The sequence below is a fragment of the Amblyomma maculatum genome, chromosome 9, assembly GCF_055883805.1.
Source record: "Amblyomma maculatum isolate TAMU_Amacu chromosome 9, ASM5588380v1, whole genome shotgun sequence".
In the NCBI taxonomy this organism is placed as follows: Eukaryota; Metazoa; Arthropoda; class Arachnida; order Ixodida; family Ixodidae; genus Amblyomma; species Amblyomma maculatum.
Window position 1 is genome coordinate 62,511,778 of NC_139352.1, and position 24,135 is coordinate 62,535,912.

Below are 24,135 nucleotides of genomic sequence, written 5' to 3' on the forward strand. Positions count from 1 at the left end.
CAGAGGCTTCGACATGTTTTGATTGTTCGCCACTATTCGCTTACTTCCAAAATGAGAATAAAATCGCAATGTTTTTTCCTTCCTGTACTTGGAGACCATGCTCAAAGCCGTTATTTTAATTTGTGACATTTTTTTTTTTTTTTTTGTGAGCGTTAAAACGGTACATTAGCACAAAGTCCACGATTGTCGACGTTCAGAGACCTTACACTCACACGACTGAACAGCTGGACTACGCTGGCACTGATAACGTGACTCTCTGACGAGCACAGGTCGGTGTATAGGCAAAATGTTTGCTGAGATCCGTCCCTGTCTTCTTTTTTTTTTTTTTTTTTTTTCTGCGTGGCCCGTGACTTATAACAGTTGATTGTGCGGCTCAAGTGGAACAGATTGTCTCCAATGATTGAGCTGGGCTCCATGCGTTTTCCCGATCATCATTTAAGCTTTTATTTCCTCTTTTTTTTTCGCTAAGGTTGCAATACGTGAGCCGCGTTGTCACTTCAGACTAACAAAGCAGTCACGACGAAGTTGCTGCGGAAACGTCGGCGAGCCTCGAGATATATCACACAGTGCTTGAATGCAAATATTTCACGCAGAACTTCGAACACTCAATCCTCACTCGAAGGCAGTGGGAATGCAAATGAACCGTTTCGCGCCGCCTTACCAATGCTACAACTGGGCCACGTAAAAATGGCTACTGCCACTGGTTGACTAAGAAGATCGACTTTCTTTTTTTTTGTGCATGCAGATGAAGGCGGTGTTATGCCTTGCATTACACTTCGGGAGACATATCATGCGCTGTCACAACACACAGGTCCGCATTCCAAGTTTGCACCGTTTTCAGAAACGTTCTTTACTCCCTAACCTCGAGTATATCTGATTGTTAGGAACACCGGGCGGAACCGGATGTCATTTCGGTTGCCACCATTTCCGGTTCCGGCGTTCCCATCAATCAGATGAGGGCGGACGCGGAGAGGATGACACTTCTGGAAGCGACGCAAACTTGGAATGCAGGCCTTGTCCTGTTGTTGTTTTTAGCAATTATTTAGAACGACAAATAAGCATATTACAGCTTCACGACATTCACATTCCTCGTTCTGGGCGAGCACGCCGCAGCTTCATGTCGTGTGAAGCAGGAATTCACGTGCATAACGTCGCGGAACAAGCAGAAACTACCAATAGGGTTTCATCTAGTCGTGCTATCTAGATCTCCTGTTTTGTTTATTTTTATCAGCGGTTATAATAATCAGAGGAAACAGAATTCAGTGATACTACTTAAATCTCGCTAATCGCTCATTTATAACACCAGATTCGAAAATTATTCGTCCGAATTAGAATTCAACATGAGATTTTAAATATTCAGCCCTACACGACCATATACAGCCCATAAAGTTCATAAGATAGCATAGTCATCAGTGTTTCACAGAAACCAAATAAATAAGTTAACCAGAAAGACTCTCATGACCACACAAGCGATCAATATCTTTCTCTGGAACACCAAGCTGCGGAGGAAGAGTTGATACAGGAAGCTTGATATAAAGAGGAAGCTATTATCATTTTTATATCGTCAGTGTCAGCAGTAGTGTCCATCGCACATATCTGTTCAAAAGCCTAGAGGTTTTTTTTTTTTCTTCTCTTTTTTAAAGGCATAAAGACACATGGCAACATACGAGGATAGGTTTGGTAGGTTACAGTTTTTGTATACACTATTATGAAGACAACGAGCATACGCATACATCGATAACATTCATATCAAGCTAAATACAACAATATTTTCTTTTCCTTTGCACGTGTGATATATGTATACACTTTTACAACATGGAAAAAAAGTCAGCATGTATAAAACAGCGCTGTAAAGATGAAAGACGTTGGTTTCAAGGCGAGAGCCTAACGTTGGCATATCTTTTTTTTTTTTTTAGCTTGCGTCTTTACAGTGTGTATATATGCAACTACTTGACTATCATAAATTGCATGGCGTTTTTTTTTTTTTATGCTGCTCGTTTTTTGACGTTGCATGCTAGCAGCGTTCAGCACACCTTGGGTATCTTTTAAATTCACCGCGTACTCTCCTTGTACAAGTTGTCGCCAGCATCACCTTCACCTGGGAGTAAAGACAGCCTTCTTTTCACCAAATAATCAGCACGGAGGCAGAAAACATGGAGTTATATTATGTAGTGATTTCCTTTCGATTCCATTAGCTGTCCTTGTTTTTTCTCCTTCATTCTGATTGGCTCAAGCGAGATCACATTGCTGTCAGCGTTGAGCTTGAGCCAATGGCAAAAGTGGCGCCACCAGTGACGTAAACCAAGTGGCCAGCCCGGTAAAGTCAAGCTTTTGTGTTGCGACGCTGACGTAGGCCATACAAAAAAAGTCCCCAAAAACAGGCTGAGATGAGCACAACGAGACAATAAACTCCAGTACACTTGAATAATGGTGATTACTGCTATTGTACTTTCAATTTCTTTCAGCGCTAAAAGACGCGTTTTCACAACCCTGAACAGCCACGAAGCTGACATTTCATGTCAAGGGGGTTCAAATATGATGACGTCACAAAAGCAGCGCCACGATTAAGCCAGAAACTTGTGACGACATCTCTGGTGACCATTTTTCCTGCCCCTTTTTCCTGATAAGCGCATAAGCTTTTCACGTTCTCATTGAGTTAAGGTTTCAAAAGCTATATGTGAGGCGCAGCCAGCGAAGTTGGTCGTCTAAAAATAGCCAACACTGCTAGCTCTCGAAAGCGCGTGGCCAGGGACGCTTTCATGACGCAAACTTTACTTTACCCACTGAGAGGATTTTACACTTAACAGAAGTAGCGTGTTTGAAGACTCGAAAGGTAAATAATATGCAAATTTAGATTCGCTTTTCGTTCAACTTGGTTCTGCTTCTTGCGCCCCAATAGGTGTAATATCAGTTTCGACGGTCTTCGTTATAGAGGGCATAGTGAACCTTCTCCTTTGTAAAATATCCAAGTTCAAACACTCACAAGGCCGCGACTTTTCGAGGTCGAAAGAAATGCACACTTTTCTCCGTTCACGCTCCGTGAATGAAGCGACGGCGCATCAAAGTTACCTTTCCAAGCATTCACTCTCGTCGCTCCAGAATTAAGTCGTAGATTTTGCCCATTAATGTTAAAATTCATGAACCATTCCGGTGTTCAAACATGTGTCATACCACGGTTCCCAGAGACAACTTTCATATCGTCGCAACTAATATGAGTTCTGCGCAAAAGGCGTTCAAATAAAAAAGGAATACACGAATGGGGTGGATTCAGTGAGCGAAAGACATTCTTCTTGTTTTGGCTTGGGAGAAGAGTAATACAATCTTGAAGCGATAGGTGGTTCTATGCGTGCCGAGCAACGACCGGGCTTAATTGGCTGTAGGTGCCTGCATGGTATAGTACTGCTGAGAACTGACCCAAAACGAAACATAATACAAAGAAAGCGTAGGGTGTCCGCTTATGTTCCTTTCTTTTTCGTGTCAACTGTAAGAAGCTCGTATAGCAAGCAAACAAAGCAAGGTATGTTCATTAAACAAAGCTGGCGCGAGTAATGAGTGCATGAAACTAGAGTATTTCGATGTCATTTACATACACAGTGCAAATACTAACGAAAGAAAAAAAAACATTCAATGTCTCGATGAAGATGAAAACAGTTTAGCAAACTATTTAGCAAACTAATTAGTGTAAGTAACTGCACATAATTAGACTTTTCATTGTCAGCAGCTGCTGATGGACCCTAAAACTGAAACCAATGGCTGAGTCTGAAAGTGCACGTGATTTTGCAGCCATGTTAAAAACAGCCTAGTGTTCGAGTACAGCGCCGGGGTTTTCAAGTTGCGCTATGAGAGGCCAGTCGTTTTCTGAAACAAGATTGTCAAAGAGGGCTTCAGTTCACTTCTACGAGTTTTTGCTAAAATGGTTGCAATCTCACTCTTAACCGTGCCCACAAACTGTGCGTTGCTTAAACAACTTAAAAAGCTCGCTATCCCCCTTTGCTGCTAAGCACTTTCCAGTTACATCGAATAACGTCCTTCGTGGGGGCTTTGCAGAGGGCATACATAATGTCATCGCGGTGTATGTTCATTGTAATTATATAGAGATGCTGACGCCGAAGCGGTTCAGTCGACTCAAGGCAGTAGTACTTCGTTATGCAGAAACGTACCTAACTTCGTCTCGCTCTCGTTCCTACCTCATTTCACAACGTTTCATAATAAATAAGATTATCAAAAACGAACATTTCGCTGCCAGCGTGTCTACCCACTAAACGCCACGTGACCGCAGCTGAAAGGCCTTTCTTTTGATTGACTGCGCGCTGTCTTCTTGGAACACTGTAGGTGCCCGCTTACTGCCGGACAGCAACTTTTTCGAAGACGCAGAAACATTATTTCACTATGCTGTCTCTTACCGAAGGTGAATTTTTCACATGGAACAGGACGGGTGGCGTATTTATCCCTTGCAGGCAGCACAGCAGCAGGCTGCAGAGCTTAGTAGGTAACTATACTCCATTTCATACATCAGGTGCAACGAAGCGAAAGCTACGCAAGTAGTCCGCAAGAAAAAAAACAGGAGGCGTATCACTACGCGCTCGTTCTTTAGGCGAGTGGTTCCTGCCGAAACGGGCTCTATTCCGAGCATACACGTTTGCAATAACATGCTTCGCATGCTTAGACATCTTCACAGAGCGGATCTTATAGAAAAAATGCGCACCAAAGAACCATTTTCTCAAAAAGAGATGCGCAGCTGATGATGATGATGGAGGGCACAGCCAGCGCCATCTGATGGCACAGCTGGCAAGGTTGCGGGGCAGCAAAACGCGGCACGAACAAAAACGACATAAAAACATACAAATTAGCCGAATCCGACCTTTTCTCCCTAAAAAAGGTGCTTTTTATGAAGTTGATGGCAAATGTAAAATGTATTAAGCTTGCAGACAAAGCAACTATTATTTTCTCTTGTCAAGAGCAGGCACTATATTTTATCGCGGATGCGGAGAGCGCGAACAAGAGCTGTAGCTTTGGTAGTGTTGCACTTGATGTATGAAACGGAGTATATAAGATCATGTATACCTCGGGGAGCTGACCAAAAGTAGAGGAAACTGAGGAGATGCGGTAAATTTGCCTGAAAATACTGAAGTTTGGCATAAGGAGGAAGGAAATAAACTGTATGGCAGATGCGCGATTTAGAAAAAGAAAAGAAAAAGACGAGCACTCCGCTGCATTGCAAATGGCGTCCCACGCGCGAAGAAAGGGGAGGGGAAATAGTAAAGGTGGAGAGGGTTGCCGAAGGTGGACCCGGGTTGGCTACCCTCCATTAATAAGGCTCAGGCATGGCAGCAGTGCGCAGAGCTGACTATAATGCTCCTAATATCCACCATTACGGAATGTGTGCTTTTCGGCACAAAATGGCGCTGAGGGGAGCAGCTGTACTGTCTACATTTGATAAACTGACGGAGGAAAATGTGACCAACACGTCGCCCCCAGTTAGCAGCAGCAAGATTGAAGATAGATCCTCTGGTTATATTGCTGCTCTCCAGCGGGAATGTTCCACATTGTTGGACTCACTGTCTATTTTTTTTTGTCTATACTGATTGCCTAGCGCGAGAGAAGTTCAACAGGTAGAGAACCCTTGTAAAGTGTGGAATATCTACAAGCGCTCTAAAGAATAACGCTCACACTTCAAATGCTACTCTCTGGGATTTTCTACGCATTGACTTAATGGTCGAATTGTATTCATTGGCCTTCCTCTTAATCGCAATGAATTATTTTTCACATGAGAGCACAACAAAAAGCAGAAAAAAAAAGCGAAACTTAAACTGAGTTCCAGCCTATACATGGCCTCCTAGAAAGTAGCATGAAAGCTTGCGGAAGAGTGTCTTCACACGAAACAACATTATAAAAAAAGTAAGTAATGACTAAACTCACGGCTTTGAGGGATAACTCCAATAATTTACCATCTAACAAGACAAAAAACAAATGCGAAAACATTTACATGCAAATTTGAGATTACGACACCAACTTACTTTTCTAATGCAAAGCGAATATCAATTGAAAGGTAGTTAATGCTGTCCTAAACGCAAGGTTGCCCATAAAAATGGCCCTGACGGAGGCCTCACAATTGTAGAAATAAATTACGCAGGCACAAAACACTGCTCGGTTTTGAAATTTGGCAAACGAAATTTAGAGGTTGACGAGAACCTAAAGTAAAAGTTTCACCAGAATTACTTCACTCAATAAAACGCCAAAGTTACCCTTTGAAGAAGACTACTAACCACTGACATCAGTTAGGGCGTCAGTGTGTACATTGTACTGACAAAAATAGCGGTTGCATTCATCATAATCTAACTATGCTTTGTTGAAGTCGTCCCCACGTTTGATAAGAAATATTGATTGAATACCTTGGTAATTAGTTCAGTTCATGTTGCCTTGAGACGTAAAATGATCGTTACAAACGCTGATTGAAAAATGTTGCAATTAGTTTAGTTCAGGGAAAGTTGCCTTGAGACTAGAGGTGATCGCTTCTTTAACATACAACTTGATTTTGTCCGCTTGAAACGTCAGCGCGATATACTTCACGCCCCCAAGAAGCCTACGACCGTTTTTTTTTTTTGTTTCTTTTTCTGTGCTGAGGTTTCTGAAAATTTACTAAGAGTTTGTAACATCCTTACTGAAAAAATTGTATGAGGCAATAACCTCATATTTCCTCGCACAGTCTCACTCAATTCACATAATAAATCACATACAAGTCGCATATAATTGCGTAAGATCTCATAGTTTCTTGTACATTAACATAAAATATGGAAGATATTTTATGATAATAATGCGCAGCGTATGAGAGTCTATGTGATTTGATGAGATTGTGCGAGGTCATTTCTCCGTAGAACCTTTCGTTTTTCAGTAGATATTTTTCTTTTCAGGCAGCTTCCATAATCAGTATGATTGTCCGACGAATATTAAATTCGCATAGATGACGAAACCCTTACTTCTGATTATCGACAAACTGCATACGAGATTAATTGAAGGGTTCTCCACATGGCTTTTTAGATTGATCCCACGCGTAGCGCAGGCGGGTATTAGCTCAACGAGTACGATTGCTGCACGTATCGACAGGATGCAATGCTACATAATAATCTGCTGTCTTGGGGCGTGGGTGCTATGCAACCAGTTCATTACCAAACTGAGTTGTGTTTAATTGATCACTCGTGCATGAAAAAACGTTTTGGCAGCAAAAATGATTATGGGTTATTGATTAACTTGGATGGTTAATCACAACAAATGCTTATAGCCGCAGTGTGAACGCATAACCGCGTAATTTGGTTTATGGCGAGCTGAATCGCGAGAGAACTCATACAGTCGTCTTCGTTCGGCATCATTAAAAGGAAGCATTACAGTCAGACATTGCTTCAGAGTACGCCGGACGGCTTTCTCCTCAAGTGCCGTGTCCAGTTCGCAATCGCGTAAGCACCAAATCAATGTGGAATGTTACAAGAAAACGGAACAAGACCTGGAAGATTGATCACGAGGAATAACACGGAATATGCAGGCCTTGATAAATCTGCATAACAGCATGCAACTTACGCCTGGTGTGAATCTCTGCCCGGATTAATGACCACCATTCTCTATATATTCATCCGCGACTAATAGTTTGTTAAACATTTTTGTATCCTAACATCTCTAGAACAAGTAAAAATTACAAGTGCGATAATTGTGATGCATCTTGTTCACTAGAGCGAAACGTAAAAACAGTTTTTTTAATTTACTGCTGCTTTTCGGTAGCTTCCTTACGAGCCGTGGCCCAATTGTGAACTGCTTTTCATTTTTAGACTGTGTCCCTCTATAAATCGGGTCTCCATTGCGTATAGTCAAACACATTTTCGGAGATGTCACTGGATTTACAGACCCTCAAATGATCCAATTTAGGAGCAGAGTAAATGTAGGCATCGAATTTGGCGTGGAGGCCCTGCCGCATACGAGAGATTCAAAGAGCTCCAAAGCACAACAACGTGCCAAGCAGTACTAATAAAATTGAATAATTGATCAATGCGCCAAAAACATTATCGCGAAGTGATAATAATTATGCGTCTGTTTCTTACACGAAACGCAGAAGAAGCCGCTTACCACTAAAATCATCCTGGGCTCTGTTATATGGGCGCCTATTTGTTCCCAATCGGTAATGTACAGTTGATACTCCTTATATGCAAATAACAGAAGAATCTGTAACCCTGACAACACCTGCAACGTTTCTGACGCCATCGACATCTCAACGGATTAAAATAACCTTGACATTTGTCCTAACACGCCCTTCGAGTTACTCCTAACATCAATTGCAATAGGGAACTTCGCCTGCCTTGCCCTAGGCCAGCTGTAGGGTCATTGACAGGCAAATGACGAAGTGGATTGCCATAGCCATGTATCACGCTCCGTGGCACCGTTTCAGTGACCACGACTCGGACGTCAGTAGGACGAGAAGATAGCCAATATCGCTACGATTGCCAAGTCATCTTCCGCGCAACTCTGGCCTCTTTGCCAAGACCCAGGGTTCCGCTCTTCGCAAGTGACGGAGGACAGTTTCGTGCCATTCTTCAAGTACCGTCGCAGAGAGCCAGAGTACGTACGACTGCAGACAACGGAAGTCCCCGAAAACGGAACCTAGCTGCCATCTAGCGGCCTCGTTAAGTATACGCAGGCGTCGCCGTTACTGCTGCAGGAACGGGTTGAGCGAGACGCCTGACGTGGCGACGGGGGACGACTGGGTGGGCGGAGCTGCCTGCTCCTGCGTCGGAGGCAGCGGCGGGGGCTCGGCGACGCCGGCAGTGAGCTCGTGTTCGTCCACGCTGTTGTCGGAGAGGTCGCTGCGCATGCGCGAATAGTAGCGCACGTGCTGCGTCATCAGGCCGGAGTCCTCCCCGCACTCGGGTTTCGCCCCGAACAGCCACGCCGTGAAAAGACCTGCACGAGAAGTGCGATGAGCACCAGTATACTTTGCTGCCGGTACGCGAGGCTTAGCGTCCCGAAGCGACGTGTACGCCGTAGGCTGTGAGATACAGAGTCGTGTACTCTTAAGGGGAACAGGCCAGCAGGTGGCAGTTCTCTTCGGAACGCCTCTGCGTCCGACATGGCCGCACACCTAAGCAAAGTGCGCGGGCACAGAGGGACCTGGAGACTGTGCTTCGCATGGTCTTTCTTTTTGCTTCGATGCGCAGTCGGCTCAGACATAATGGCACTCCGAGAAGAGCAGCCACGCGCTCGCGTGTTCACCCTAAAAGATGACGATCCTGTACATCGTAGTAGGTGGCGCCGGATTATTTCACTGTCATGATGATCGTTAACGAGCGCTGACACACCAGAGCACAGAAACGTTTTTGCATTTCCTCTCCAGCGAGATGCAGCCGCCCAGGTCGGGTATCGAACGAGGATTCTAAATTCTAAGGCCACTGAGCTGTCATGGCAGGCAAGAGTACGCTCTAGTCGAACCAATCTTAACTTCTCGTATGCAAAGGGAGTCCAGGGAGACGACAATGGCCACTCCAAGCACAATGCGCAAAAAAACAAATGAGGCACCACCACCACCGTCACCATCATCATTGTCAGCCTTGCTACTCCAGATGCAGGGCAAATGCATCTCCCATAAAGCCTCCAACTAACCCAGCCTTGTGACAGATTCGGCCACCTTATACAAGAAAACGTCTTGTGGTCATATGTCGTAGTGGTTTTGAAACATTTGGACAAGGAACCCTCCCAAACTGCCCTTTCTCACCCACCCTACCATCACTACTTGATTTTTTATTTTCCCCGGTTATAAGCCTTCCTTCTCTTGTAACTTATTCTGCTATCGTTAGCGGCCACCGCTTAGCCTTCTTTCGCAATTCATGCGACGCGTGTCAAGAAGTGGCGGAGAAGTTGCCCAGTAAAGCCCACGGGATCAGTAACTTTTAAACAGACGTCAAGCAGATGGCAGCATTCTCGAAAACGCCCACTCTTCGTCCCACATAATCCTTATGATCCGAGCCCACCCAACAACTAACTGGCTTGATGGTAAAAAGGCAGATATGCCAAAATGTTAGATCATAGCATACACTATACGGGAATTTACTCCCTGTAGAGATATAATTGTAGTAAGCAGGAAGAACCACCTATTTCTACGAATGAGTTGCGGAATAAAATAACCAAGCGTGTACGCCAACAGCCATGGAATGTAAACCTGACTGTGGTGTTTTCAGCACTGCCAGAACCGAATAATTTGTAAATTTCGACGCTGCTCAGAAGAAAGCTCACTTTGCATAGAGGAAAGGAAAAAAAAAAGAGAAGAGAAATTATGTATCAAGCGTTGTTTCGCACCCCTTCCTCCAGTGAGCTGGTGGCCGACGGCCCAGAGGCCGATGTAGACGGCGCACGACAGCAGGCATAGCACCATGCAGGTAACCAGGAACGCCGCCGGTCCCACGCGGTGGAACTCCTGCAGCCGAAAGAAGGAGAGCGTGAGACAACAGACGAAGGCGCACTGAGGTGCAATTAAGGCCGGCATAACCCGTGTCCGGTATCCCCCCCCAAGAATAACCCAAAGCCCCCAACCCCAACCAACCAAATAAAAGAGAAAGGACATCAAACGGATAAAGCAGAACAGCGGTACGAGGACAAGGCAGATAGTGATTTCGGGAATTTAACAAAACTTGAAGTTGGGCTAGATGGTGCATTGAAATTTGACTGAAGATAAAGCGCACGGGAAGACACACACAAGAGAAGAAGACACAGGCGCGTGTCCTGTGTCTTCTTCTCTTGTGTGTGTCTTCCCGTGCGCTTTATCTTCAGTCAAATTTCGGGAATAGTGTACTGGGGCGGACAGGGAAAATATCTCGGCGATTTCAAAAGGACACGGGCAGGAACTCGTCCCGGTTACGTAGTTTTCTCCGCGAAAATCATTTATCTGGCTTCTAACGGCTACATTGTCTCTAGGACAGCGAAACAGGCATTGCGGCTGGAAAATCCGAAGTTTTAAATCTTCCCATCAGTCGATTCAAGCTATAATGACGTCATTACCAAAATGGACGAGCTGCCGTCGTTTTGAAGCAAATGGCGGTGAAGTTTAATAGAGAGATTTAGCTTACCGTGATCAGCGATCCGCCACCGTGACCCTCTACCGTGCGTGGGCGGGGCGCGCAAGTTGATTGGTCCCGATGCGGCAGGTTTATGTGCCATCAAGTATGTGGCGCCATCTATCGGCGTCAAGGGGATCTGGGCATGCGCAGTGGAACGCGCGGTGGCGGATCACAGTAGCGGATCGCGGATCACGATAAGCTAAATCTCTCTATTATCAGCGATACCCGCGGTACAATGATGGCAGCATTTGTTTATTTATTCAATTATTCATATTCATATTACCCAACAGGCTCCGAGAACGGAGCAATGCGTGAGGGGGGGGGGGGGGGGGGGATACATAGGTAGGGGTAATGAAGAAGCATCAGTACACTATATTTACTGACACGTTAGTATCTTGAAAAAAAAAAAAGGCCTTTATTTCGGCCCTGAACAAGCTGAATCACGAATATTCACGCGTCCCGGAAGACTATTCTGGTGGATGATAACCTGCTGCAAGGCAGATGAATTAAATGCGAAGTTTCTACCAAAAATGCGTTGGAAGCTTAGAGGGTTGCTTAAACGACGTGAGGTGCGGTATGGTTGCACAAGAGACTGGGGAAGCGTAGCTGTACTTTTTGTCTATTTCCTAGCCTATATTAGTTCCGTTACCGAGTAGCCGTTTTCTGATTACAACGCTGTACCCTATCGACCGAGGCCAACTTATATTTACTGGTATAACAGGCAATTAGGCTAGGTACACAGATACACAGGTATACACTCACGTGTCCCAAGATGACCGGCATCGACATCTCTCCCAGCGCTGCTCCGAAGACTAGCGTGCTTGTTGTTCGAGCTGCAAGGAAATCAGAGAGAGGGAGAAGTGGAGATAAATGTCAACGACAATAAGCAGAGTCAAAATCTCCCACATCTCTCACACGAGACCGCCGAAGGGCTTCGGTCACTGCGTAGGAGCTTATTGCCATTCCCTGAAAACTGCTGCAACGGAAGGGCCGGATGGCGTCACTAAAAAATAAAACACAACAAAAAGGAAGGCGATAAAACTATAGGTTTTTTTTTAGTACACACTGCAGTGCATAAACTAAAATGCATACGCAATAAAATAGTTTGCTTGATTAAAATTGTTTGCAGTAATCATCTGATCATGCCAGTTCCGTCCTTCGTGCCATCTTTAGTACGTTGAATCAAAACAAATAAGAGGGCATTTAAAGGCGGCACTACCTGTCGCTTCTGCGGTTCAATGTTCAATTGCGCCGCAGAATTAAGCGACAGGTAGTGCGGTCTTTTCTCTAATTGCAAAGACGCAATTTTTTTTTGTTTCGTGCTGCAAAGAACTCTAAAGAAAGACTTTGTTCTAAATTCGTACAGTGTGCGGTATCTTGCTGTTACACAATCTGATTACGAACCATGTGACATGTTTTTTTCCTTACTGGGCTTCATAGCTTGTGGAAGACACGCATATTTGATCGAAACGCTGAACCTGTTGTTCCACCTAGACTCCATTTTGGCAGAATGATGCTGCAACTGAAGGACATTTATGATGAAAATGACTTTCAACTTGATTGGTTTCCGCTGATGACACGGTGTTTATCTTTGCCTGCCTTTTAGTTGTGTTTTCTGCTGTGCAGCTCAGCAACGGTTGAATGCTTTGTAAATAGTCTGTGTACATAACCATTTCTGTACATAGCCACAAGTAATAAATACCATGTCAGAAGAAAAAAAATTTCTGCGGCGCAATGGATTATCACCACGTACCTGATTGTAAGACATGTGTTCGATTCCTGTAAGTACAATTTTGTTTTTAAATTCACAACATTCAAATAAATAACGACAATACTTCCCTGGGTATCTTCCCCTTTGGGTTGTATAATAACATGTATTTGTTCTTAACAGCAGCAAAACCAGCCGCGAACGCAGCCGGGACGTGACTGTATGACAACGGTTACACTATACATTTACCTTCACAGTAACCAATTCCTCTCTTCAGTGAGTGTATGTTACCCTTAGGTCGCGTTCAGAGACAGCTATCAGCAATAATCGCCTTTTAACGTGCTTTCGACTCTTTTTTACGAATTTACGCCGCGGCGATTTTTCAAGTTACCTTATTCAACGTCTCAAAGATGACGTGATGGATGCTGCGATGTATTACGCTCTTTGCAGTAAGTAATTTTAGTCCATACAACTTATTTCAATAATATTGCATTTCAGTTTCCGTACTACGCTTCATGCTCGAAAAAAAAAACATAAGGTGGTGTTTTATTTTTGAGTGACGCACCCGGCACTTCCGTTGCTGCAGTTTTCGGGGAACGGCAATACGCTGCGTAGAAATGTCGAGGTGCGTACCTCACAGGTAGGCACCTGACCTGTAGAACTGACCTGCCAGCTGCCTCTCAGTGCCGTTATTGTATACCGAAACTCCGTTTCTTGATTTCTTTCAACACCCAAGTACCTAGAGACATATGGATCATAGAGGTTTTGTTTCAAAATGGTCGAAATTGCCTAAACATAGAACTGAGAAAAACGCAAAAGTTTACCACCCTCGTAAACCGCAACGCTATCTAAGCCATTGTGAAAATTTTACCTCCATTTGCAATAAGAATGTACGTGAAACTTTTGGTCAATATCGGCAGGGGAACTTTGGATGTGAAACTACTGTAAATTCGGGAGAGCTTTGTTCCAACAACTTTGTTTTTACAGCATTACTTGAAAACTTATTTATTAAAATAGTGATAAAAATAATTATTGCATGAAGTAAGCAGAAAAGTGTTTATAATACTAAACGTGCGCAGTCATGGAGATTGAGTGTATCACCAATGCAAGAAAGTGAATGTGACAACCAGGCTTCCGTTACCAGCGCAGATGTGACGCCCTTCTTTTCTTTTGTTCCCACTTCGGCAACAAAAAAGTAAAAGCGGAAATGACGTGTTCGCGCTGCTACGGGCTGAAGCCCACTGGAGGTTCTAAATATATATGATATCTTTTTTGTTGCCGCCACTAAATATACTTATGTGCGGTGGAGGCTAATGAAATTCTGCTATAAGCTGTCTACTAATATACAGTAATCCACCTTTAATCCATCATACTAGAAGTTAAAGAGTGTGAGAAGTTTGGGCTTAAACTGAACATTAAAAAGACAAAGATCATGGCGTCTTGCCCTATCAAGTCCTGAAGCATCAACGGACAAGAAGTGGAAGCGGTGACAGATTTTTTCTTCTTGGGCTCCAAGATAACCCCGGAAGGAGACTGCGGCCATGAATTTAGGAGACGCCTGCTTCTGGGAAAGAGAGCAATGGTTAGCCTTGACCGCCTAGAAAAGAGCAGAGACATTAGTCTGCCAACCAAGATCCGTATAACTCGTACTATGGTCTTTCCAGTTGTGATGTATGGATGCGAGAGTTGGACTGTGAAGAAGGCTGACCGCCGAAGAATTGACGCGTTTGAATTGTGGTGCTGGCGAAGACTCTTGAGAGTTCCTTGGACACAAGATCAAATCAGTCGACGACCATAAACCCTGACTGCTCATTGGAGGGTCAAATTTTAAAGTTAAAGCTCAGCTACTTTGGTCATCTGATGAGAAGAGAGGAGTCGCTGGAGAAAGATTTGATGTTGGGAAAGGTTGAGGGTCGCCGGAGAAGGGGTAGGCAGCGAACGCGTTGGTTAGATGGCATCCTCGAGGCACTGCAGATGAAGTTATGTGATGTTAGGAAGATAGTGAGAGACCGGAAAGCGTGGCGTCAGACACGACTGAACGACTGAACTGAACTAGAAGTTATCCCAGCGTAATTAGCTTCAATCCACGATGACCTAACTCAATCCACCATAGCCCCGCCGTGGTGGCGCAGTGGTTAGGGCGCTCGACTATTGTGCCCCAGGACGCGGGATCGAATCCCGGCCTCGGCGGCCGCCTTTAGCTAGAGGCGAAATGCTAGGCGCCCGTGTGCTGTGCGATGTCAGTGCACGTTAAAGAACCCCAGGTGGTCGAAATTTCCGGAGTCTTTCACTACGGCGTCTCTCATAGCCTGAGTCGCTTTGGGACGTCAAACCTAAAACCAAACCAATCCACCATACTCTGTGTTAATTTAGTCTTAATCCACCACAGTACATTATTATTCTGCCGTTATTCACCGTAATATGCCCTAATTGAACTTCATTCAACGTAATCAACCCTTGAGTCACTGCCATACACGATCTCAGCCGCAATCCATAAACCAAATTAACCTGCCTTAACCTCCTGCTGCAAGCAAATTAGCCGAATGTAATTAACTTTTCCCTCACCAAGTTCCGCCCTACTCTATCGTAATCGTGCGTAGTTCCCTCGTAATACACCTGAATTCATTCTAATCCACCATAATCAAGCGAAATACACTTTAATCCAGGAAGCCCCTTCGAATTTTGCCAGATTTCTGATTGTTCCTTAGGGAGATTACATCACTCTCCTGCTTGAGCAGTTTGAGGTTTTTGATACAGCAGGCCCACCACATGTGCAAGAGGCTGGAAGAAGGGGAAGGGCCTGGCACGCTTGGTCATTCAGATGTAAATGAAACAAGGGCACAACAACAACAATTCGGAGGCAGAGCTTTGATGATAGCTAGCCGCCGCCCCTCATTGCGCCCTGCTAGCTGTCTTCGAAAAATATGGGGATGCGCTGCACCCCATTATTATAGTGATCTTGAGCTACACTGACGCATGCATTTAGTCATCACGCAGCCTTTACCACTGAGTTGTGCTCGCCTGTGTAACCAGCTTTTGGCACTCGCGGCCAAGTGTAGATGATTTAGACATGCAGCAGCCCAGTTAAACTTGCTACGGCTATATACACATTAACTCCACCCGCTGCGTCATGAATTCAACTCTCCAAGCCTCTCTCTAACACGGCAATTGCACTGAAACGACACCCACAAGGCCTAGTTTCCCTGAGCTGTCTGGCGTAGCGCTTTTATATTAGAAGAATCCGTCCGTGTGGTATATGCTCCTAGAATTCCGCTTCTGTCTCCATGATGCCTCTAACTAGTCATACAATACTTTATGGTCAAGATGAGCCTATAATGTTTTAGAAACCCGGATCTACTGTGTACGACGACCTTAAGGTGGCGATCATCTTTCTTATACGGTATTCAACTTTCCCGGTCATCGCCTGTCGTCTCTTCTACGACCCAATGAGCACAGCCTAAGCTGACGCGACATCCTGCGTCATCGCTTTCAGCCACGGCACCATCGATAATCCTCGCCTTCGCGCTGTCCTGCCAGCCATATAAGTCGGCTCGATTCCTCGCCGTTAGCTTCCTTCTCAGCCTCTTTTATTTGCTTACAGAGCGATCGAGGGCGCATCAGTGGACTACTTCACAGCTACTTTAGGCCACAACGCTCCATCGATGCAACGTCTCTGGTTCATATTGTGGAGCCCGTGGCCAGTGATGTTGCCTTTGAAGCCCACCATACTTCTGAAAATCCCAATAACTGCCTACAACAGATAAACATTCGGGGGCAGGCTAGCCCCCGCCGCAAGCGGCGGTGACCACCCCGCCGGGGTGGCGCAGTGGTTACGACGCTCGACCACTGTTCCCAAAGACGCGGGATCGAATCCCGGCCTCGGCGGCAGCTTTTCGATGGGGGCGAAAAGCAAGGCGTCCGTGTGCTGTGCGATGTCAGCGCACGTTAAAGAACCCCAGGTGGTCGAAATTTCCGGAGTCCTCCACTACGGCGTCTCTCATAGCCTGAGTTGCTTTGGGACGTTAAACCCCACAAACCAACCAACCAACCTACCTGTCCCAGCCCCATCGGCCAGGATCAGCCACCCCTCACCCACCTCACTCCCGCTTCCATCGCGAAACCTAAGCGTCTTTATAAGTTTTTGGAGAGTGAACACAACTGCTTTTAACATCATGAATTAAATTTCGGCCTTCTGTCCTTGTGTTGTTCTACTGCCGACCTCAGGGACGCGAATGAAAGGCAGTGCCGCGGTGGACAAGTTTCGATGGACGTTAAAGACGAAAATCACAGTCGATCTCGCCGTCGAAAGTACATGGAGGCATGAAGATGATGCTCTCAGGAGCGCCTCATCTCTGCTTCGGCATTTGTCTCCTCTGACGGCGCATTTGAGGTGTCACCTGGGAAGTGGCAGTTTTGTGTCTTTCCAGTTTTCAGTTTTGCGGAAGTTAATCGTACGGTGTCGCGCTCACTTTGAGGGCGCAGTTGAGAGGTCCAACGAGGTGCGGAACAATTTTTCTTGTATCAGTTCTGTACCTCGAAACCAGCGGGTGTTAAGCATAAGACACTTGTTGACGCATGCGCCGCTCCAGCGATAGCGCAGCTTGTAGGCGCATCATTATGAGATGAACCGGGTGATAGAATGTCCTTCCAGGCCGGGATCTAGGAGCTTTTGCCACTACTGATGAAGGCTCCATGCCACAGGAATCAGTTCAGTTCCGTCGTTCAGTCGTGTTCGACCCTTCCTTACCCTATAAACCATATCATGCCAAGCTTTCCGGTCTCCCACTATCTTTCGAATACCACATAAATTCATCTGCAGTGACTCGAATATCTGTTGCTAAAGCAGGTATTGTCCTAGTCTTTGCCGCGTCTTTCCGCTCACATCTTCCGACTCTGCTCTGTCCGCACGTGGCAGCGATGGTGGCTGAGGCATTGGCAGTCGACAGGCCGTTCCTTTTTAGCTGCAGCCACCATCACCTCAGTTGTGGTTGCAACCAAAGGAAGAAAGAAAAGCAAAATCCCCGGGTTTTCCTGGTTTCGGCTAACTCGTCATCGCTGCCTCGTGCGGACAGAACAAAGTTGAAATAGATGTGACAGCAAAGTTTGAAAAAGGAGACGCTCAAAACACTGGTAATTATAAACCAATCTTAAGCCACACAAGTGAAGAACAGTAGGCGGCCCCACACTAACCTTCGTCGTTTTCGAGTGGGACGCTGAACACTCACTAGGTGATTTCGGTGGGCGCTGACCATGACATCAAGCTAAAGCTGTAAAGCTGCAGTATTTTACTGCCAAGCTGCTTATCAGGCACTGCAAGAGCAGTGCCCGAGAATGTGCACTCTGTATTCATGCGATGTCTGTGGAAGGCACTGAAGACACGACTAATCTCTTGGACAAAGGAGTAACGACTCCCTCTTCGAGTGAGAAATAATTTTGGTTTAGTTCCCATTTTCGTTTCACGTTTGTCCAGCTTCCCACCAGTTCTTCGGGAGGAGGGTAGGTGGCGCGACACTCACGTGACACGTAGATGCAATGCTCGGCGAGAGACAGAGCGGTGGGGAAGACGCTGCTCATGAAGACGCCCATGAGCATAGTGCCCATAATGAGCACAGCCTTGCTCCAGGGAAAGCACAGCATCAGCGAGACGCCCAGGGTGCAGCCGCACTGTGTGGAGAGAGAGAGAGACAGAGAGGAGGAATACTGGCTGAGCACAATCGTATGCTTGGAAAGCGAGGGTTGCCTACGTAGATTACGTCTTTATGAATAACAGCAACCTCAAAAATGCACGGGACAGGGACAGGCAAAAACACCAGGAGGTCACAACAGCCGCGCAATTATTTAAAATAATACCATATCTTAGGCAGGCATGTGTAATCCGTCAGAAATCACAAAGTGAGCGTGATGACATGAGAACAACGATTCTTTGGCAAAAAATAACATCTACCGCGTGAAGGCATGAAAAAGAATTCCAGGTGAAGATGACACAGTCATCAAGTCAAAATATAAACAAGACAGGCTAGAGTTAGGCAGAAAGAAACAGCAGTTCTCCTTGAAATATGGATCCCCCGAAGGCGCACTGACATGTTTATCTGGTTCTAGTAGTAGTACTGCAACCGCCTCGAAGATTTCTCTTTCAAACTTTCAATTTCTTCGTCCTTAATCTCAGTGTGATTGAACTTAATACTGCAGCCTCTGCAACTCTGACAGCTAAGGGTCAGGAATGGCCCCCCAGGGCTGCACAAGGAATGCGGACATGCTCGAAAGCGGACGTTCAAAGTATCTGCCAGTTTGCCCAATATAAAATTCATTACAGGTTATAACGAACGCCAGGTGCGCATGAAACGCATTTTCGAATGAACCAGTTATAGTCATGGTCATATATACTTATTATGACTATAACTATGACTACGACTAATACAATCTTAATTATAATGATTATTTATCAGTGATTTCATTATTATTGATCGCTGGGTCATTAACAGTCCCTTTAGGACGTTTTCTCGTCATACTTTTTGGTCACATGAGGGATGAGGCAATAAATAAAAAGCGATTTTTTTATTTATTTATAGGAAGGACACCGCAACCGCGCCTTAAGGGAAGGGAGGAAGGTGGGAGCGAAAGTGGAAAGAGAAAGAGGAGCCGTAGTGGAGGGCTACGGAGTAATTTCGACCCCCTGGGGATCTTTAACGTGCGCTGACATCGCACAGCACACGGACGCCTCTTCGTTTCGCCTCCATCGAAACGCTGCCGCCGAGGTCGGGTTCGAACCCGGGTGCTACGGCACAGTAGTCGGGCTTCTTACCACCGCACCACCCCGGCGGGGCAAAAAATTTAATGAAAAGCGAAAAGGGAAGGAATAAAATGAGGAGAAAGAAAGAAGGAAAGAACAGAAAAAACGAACAAAGAAGTCCTCATTGGACGCATTAAAAGAGGAAAAAGAGGAAAAAAATTGCCGACGATTTCGTTACTTCCTAATGCGAAATTTGAGCGCAGCGCATCAGCTGTTTCAGCTTTTCGATAGATTGAGGCATGCGTTTTGGTAAGGGCGGTGCACATATCGAGATCCCCCGCCACCGATCCGGCGCTCTGATTGCCGCCGCACAGGGACGGCCTTGAAGGAGGAGCGAAGAAAGCAATTAAGTTATCAGGAGGTCGCGGGAGGCAGAACTCATGGGCCCATAGGAACGTTGCGCGGCGAAGAGATAGCAGCGACTGGCTGATGATGCCGCTAGCGAGTCAAGTCAACGTGGCTTTGCGTTTCGGATTGGGATGCACGCACCGTGATCCAATGATGCCGAGACGGCGCTTTGGCAACCGGAGAACACCGTCGCCGCCTTAGCGCAGCGCACCCGGGCTGCTGCAAACGCCATTGAAGTGCCTGTCTAGGCATCCCACCTAGTGTCTATACCTCTCTGTAAATATAATAATAAATGTTTTCGCCACCACCACCCCCGCAGGAAGAAGGGATGGTGGTGGAGTGCACGCAGCGGCGAACGGTGGCGGCAGGAGCGCGCGCTGCCCGGCTGGGGAGCTGGTTACGAGAGACAACGGCGACGACGACGCGAAACGCAGGAACGGGCGCCAAAGAGCTGCGTTCTGAAAAGATACATAAGCTCCGAGAATGTGAACAACTATAGGGCTAATCCCGTTGCTCAAGTGATACTCGGAAATGAAGCGCCTTCAGAAAGTCTCCAAGCAGCACTGCAGTGTTAGCTCAAGTTGTTTAGGTGAGCGAATGGTGCATCAACGCTTGGTTTGTTAAGCGTGTTAGCAGTGGCTGCCTCAGCTTGCCAAGTATTGCAAGTATTTTAATAACCTATGAGCTGCCCATTTGCATTAAACGGTGGCTGTAGAAATCGAGATGCATGTGCTTTGAAGAAAGTACTGAAAGTAGCGCCGAGTTGTGGTCTTCCCCCGCCTCCATGTCATGCTTACCGTATTTCTCCCTTTTGTACACCATCCTTATCTTCAAGCTCTTGACCTTGCAATACAGCTTAGACATGTTAGTGAGCTTAATATTAAATAGTTGCCTGTTTAAAATTTACATTTAGGGTCCTCGTTAATTGCGAGGAGCTTTGTAGCCCACTGTAAGTAGTATCCATAATATTTTTTGATACTCGAAAATGTCATTTGTGTCGCCACTGCAGAGCATGGAATTTCGGATCCGCACATGGGCCAGGGCAGATACACATTTTATGGTGGGAAGGAGACCACTCTGTAAATAAAGATACTGACAGTAATAGGTAAAATATTAACTACATATATTAGTCGACAAGCCTGTTCACCTGGAAAACTCCACCGCCGGTAATTCTGGGCCGAAAAAGTGCTCTTCTAACTACAAAAAGGTTGTTGTTAAAAGCCACTACACCACTCCTGGTTAAACACCTTATAAGTGGCTGCTTATAATATGCTCTTTTACCAGGTCATCATAGTTTTGGAGTTTGATATATGATAAGGACAGGCCTAGATGACTGCCCAGGCTAGCCCAGCAGAGCAGACGCAGAAAGTGTCCGTGGAAATAAGGCATGCCTTATAATGCATTTCTGCATTACACTGCGCCAGGTTATACTTCCTCTTTGCATCCACGGCGGAGGCAAAAGAAACCGCGGACAGAAGTGTAGCGATAGACAGAACTGCCAATGAAAGCTGCCCCTTCTTGGGGCTGAGTACTCAGTCCTCGAAGCGGTAATGTCTCCGAGGAAAACAAGTGTATTTTTCTTGGTTATCCTTTTCAATTATGACACGATGCGGAAAATTGAGAACACTGTTATGAACACACCGACGGGAATTGTAAAATTGCTCTGGAAGCAACATCTTACTTTTAAGTTTTTTGCTACTTTTGCGCCGAGTAGCTAAGGCCATCCCAAAAAAAACCATTGAGGAGCGTTTTTGGCAGTAATTGTGGTGCACAGGTGTAGAACATTCTAGGCCACTCCTGTTAACGTATGCATTGATGGCAATGGTCGAATCATTCGATATGTGTAGCACAATGTAGCTTTTAAAGCTCGTCCTTCGCTTGCATGGAAAGATTAGGGCTGCCATAGAAAGCCGACGGGGCGCGTTTTCGAGATTAAATAGCGAGAATGTTTAAGCGTCCTGAGGGAAATCCTTAGAATATATTTATTGGTATCGTACAATCTTGCGGCGTACGAAACAAGTGCGTTCATGAACAATTTCTCGTTGAAAAAAATGTGCTCGTTAGGGTTTTTGGGGGACGAAGGAGTGAACTCACCACGTTGCACAGTAGCATGAGTGCCGGAGCCAGCTTGGTGGCCAGAGCGATGGATATGAGCCGACCCATGGCGAACATGCCCTGCAAAGAGGAACGCGGTTGGAGAGCAACTATATTCGCCCCTTATCAAGTCTGCCAATGTGGTGCCAATGTCGTGCCGATGTCGTGCCAATGTCGTGAGCGCAACTCTGGCCAATGTCATGGTAACTACTCGCTACAATGGCAAATCAGTTCATTAATTGACAACCAAGCTGAAAGCTGTTCCCTAAAGGCGAACAAATATACAAATCAGTGCAGAAAAGAAAGGAAAAGCGCTACCTAGCCCAACAATGTACATTTCTTAAATATATTTATGCATGTTTCACCGCTCGGAAGAAAAGAACATTGAAAAATGTCTTGCATAGTAAGATCTCATAACAGCAGAACTTAACTGGTGATGTTCAGATGTCTAGTCACTTATCACATTGATTTACTGAAAGAAAAATGCAGGGTTAGTGCCTTGGAAGAAACAGATGAGCATAGCAAATTAAAGGCAGCAAGAGCTAAACCCAATGCGCACACAGTCTACCGAGCCTCTAACATTAGGGACAGGAAAATGCAGAAGCGGCTGGTTTTGCAGTGTCAACCACGGCGGCAATCTGTGGTCACCACTCGCAGCTTTGAATTGTCATGTGGAGCAACACCATCAGGACCATTAACTTCGAGATTGATTCAAAGGACCCGCTCCTTCCTTGTCTCTCAGACTGGCAAGTTACGACATCGAAACGGACATGTAGACGACGATGACGGCACACTGAGTCCCCATGACGGCTCCTCTGTAGCGTCATAACGACGTAATAGTGCGGCCGGGCCAGCGTATGGTGAAGTTGCTGTTGCGGGTGCCGAGGTCAGCCATGGCCTCGGCAATTCATGGCGATTATTTTGGAGGCGCAAATGCAGGAGAAGAACAGCGCTCGGATTAAGCTTCCTAGTGAAAAAACCTATGAGTCACAATAACCTCATACAGATTTCTTATACTAACCTCATACAAAACTCATACATATCTCATATTATTTCATACAAATATCATTCAACTTATGAGAAATATAGGAGATTATATGAGGGTTGTATGTGTTTAGTATGCGTTTTGAATGAGAAATCTGTATGAGGTTATTGTAACTCATACGGTTATTTCACTAGGAAATGAAAGAAGCCAAACGTTTCTCCTCTGCTGTTTATTGTTCAGGAAAAAAAAACTAATTCTAAATGATGTTAGTCGTTAGACGTCCCACCGTTTCCAAGGCCGTTTTCGCGGCCGACAATGAGTTTAGTTAAGGGCTCATAAACCACGGAATACGCAAGCTGCCGCCTTTCAGCAGTGGCAGTAGTGCTGTTCAGTGCGCGTACTGACCCAGAAGAGGGCGTTGAGGTAGGCGGCGTCGGCCCTCGGAAGACGCGCAGCACCTTTCACAGCGTACGAGTAGATGTAGCCACCGTATGCTGCCTGCGATAGGGAGAGAGAGAAACGCGTAGAGCTCGCAGATATTCGGAACAGGTCACAAATTCGCGGTTGCAGATAAAGACAAGACAGTAGCAGCTTGGGCCAGTATTTCCGCAGCTCACAGGGTTAGCACAGCAATACAAGAAAAGGAGCCCACATCTCTGCTATCCCAATGATCAGTTGTACTGAAGTGCTATCTTGCTTACTGAACAGTAGCGCTGTGTCTGCGTCTTCTTATCTACTTGCGTTATTGTCCTGGTGAGCTTTTGTAATAGTTATTCACATTGCAAAGTATCTCAATTCTATGTTGTTCCAGTTTGGACTAAATTTCTCCACGAGTTCCAAATGTATGTTTAGGCTACGGCTCTCTGGTGCACAGTGTTAGGCTAGTTGGTTAGTATTCATCTCAGCAAAGGACGAAACAAAACGTAGAAAAATTAGGAATCAACTGCTGGCTATAGTAATACGCGTAGTCAAATAAAGAAAATGTAATGCACGTCAGAACACTGACAAATATGCTTACACTTGTGTAAAAATAAAAATCGACCGAAATAAACTAAATGACAGAACAAAACAATTAAAGCAAGCTTCTTCCAGAGGAAACTTTCAGAGATGACACTTAGCT

The 24,135-nt window shown here is 45.5% G+C and overlaps 1 protein-coding gene across 1 annotated transcript in view; it reads right to left on the minus strand.

Moving 5' to 3' along the window:
* Positions 1-311: 311 nt before the first annotated feature.
* The window catches only part of LOC146179189 (solute carrier family 60 member 1-like), a 250,908-nt gene continuing 227,084 nt past the window's right edge, over positions 312-24,135 (minus strand). The window contains exons 6-11 of the mRNA XM_084578866.1: positions 23,421-23,513; positions 22,031-22,111; positions 18,315-18,462; positions 11,853-11,923; positions 10,333-10,450; positions 312-8,943 (exon numbers count right to left, since the gene is read on the minus strand). Of these exons, the coding sequence (XP_084434992.1) occupies positions 8,690-8,943; positions 10,333-10,450; positions 11,853-11,923; positions 18,315-18,462; positions 22,031-22,111; positions 23,421-23,513 (765 nt within the window). The 3' untranslated portion in view covers positions 312-8,689. The remainder of the gene's footprint in view (positions 8,944-10,332; positions 10,451-11,852; positions 11,924-18,314; positions 18,463-22,030; positions 22,112-23,420; positions 23,514-24,135) is intronic.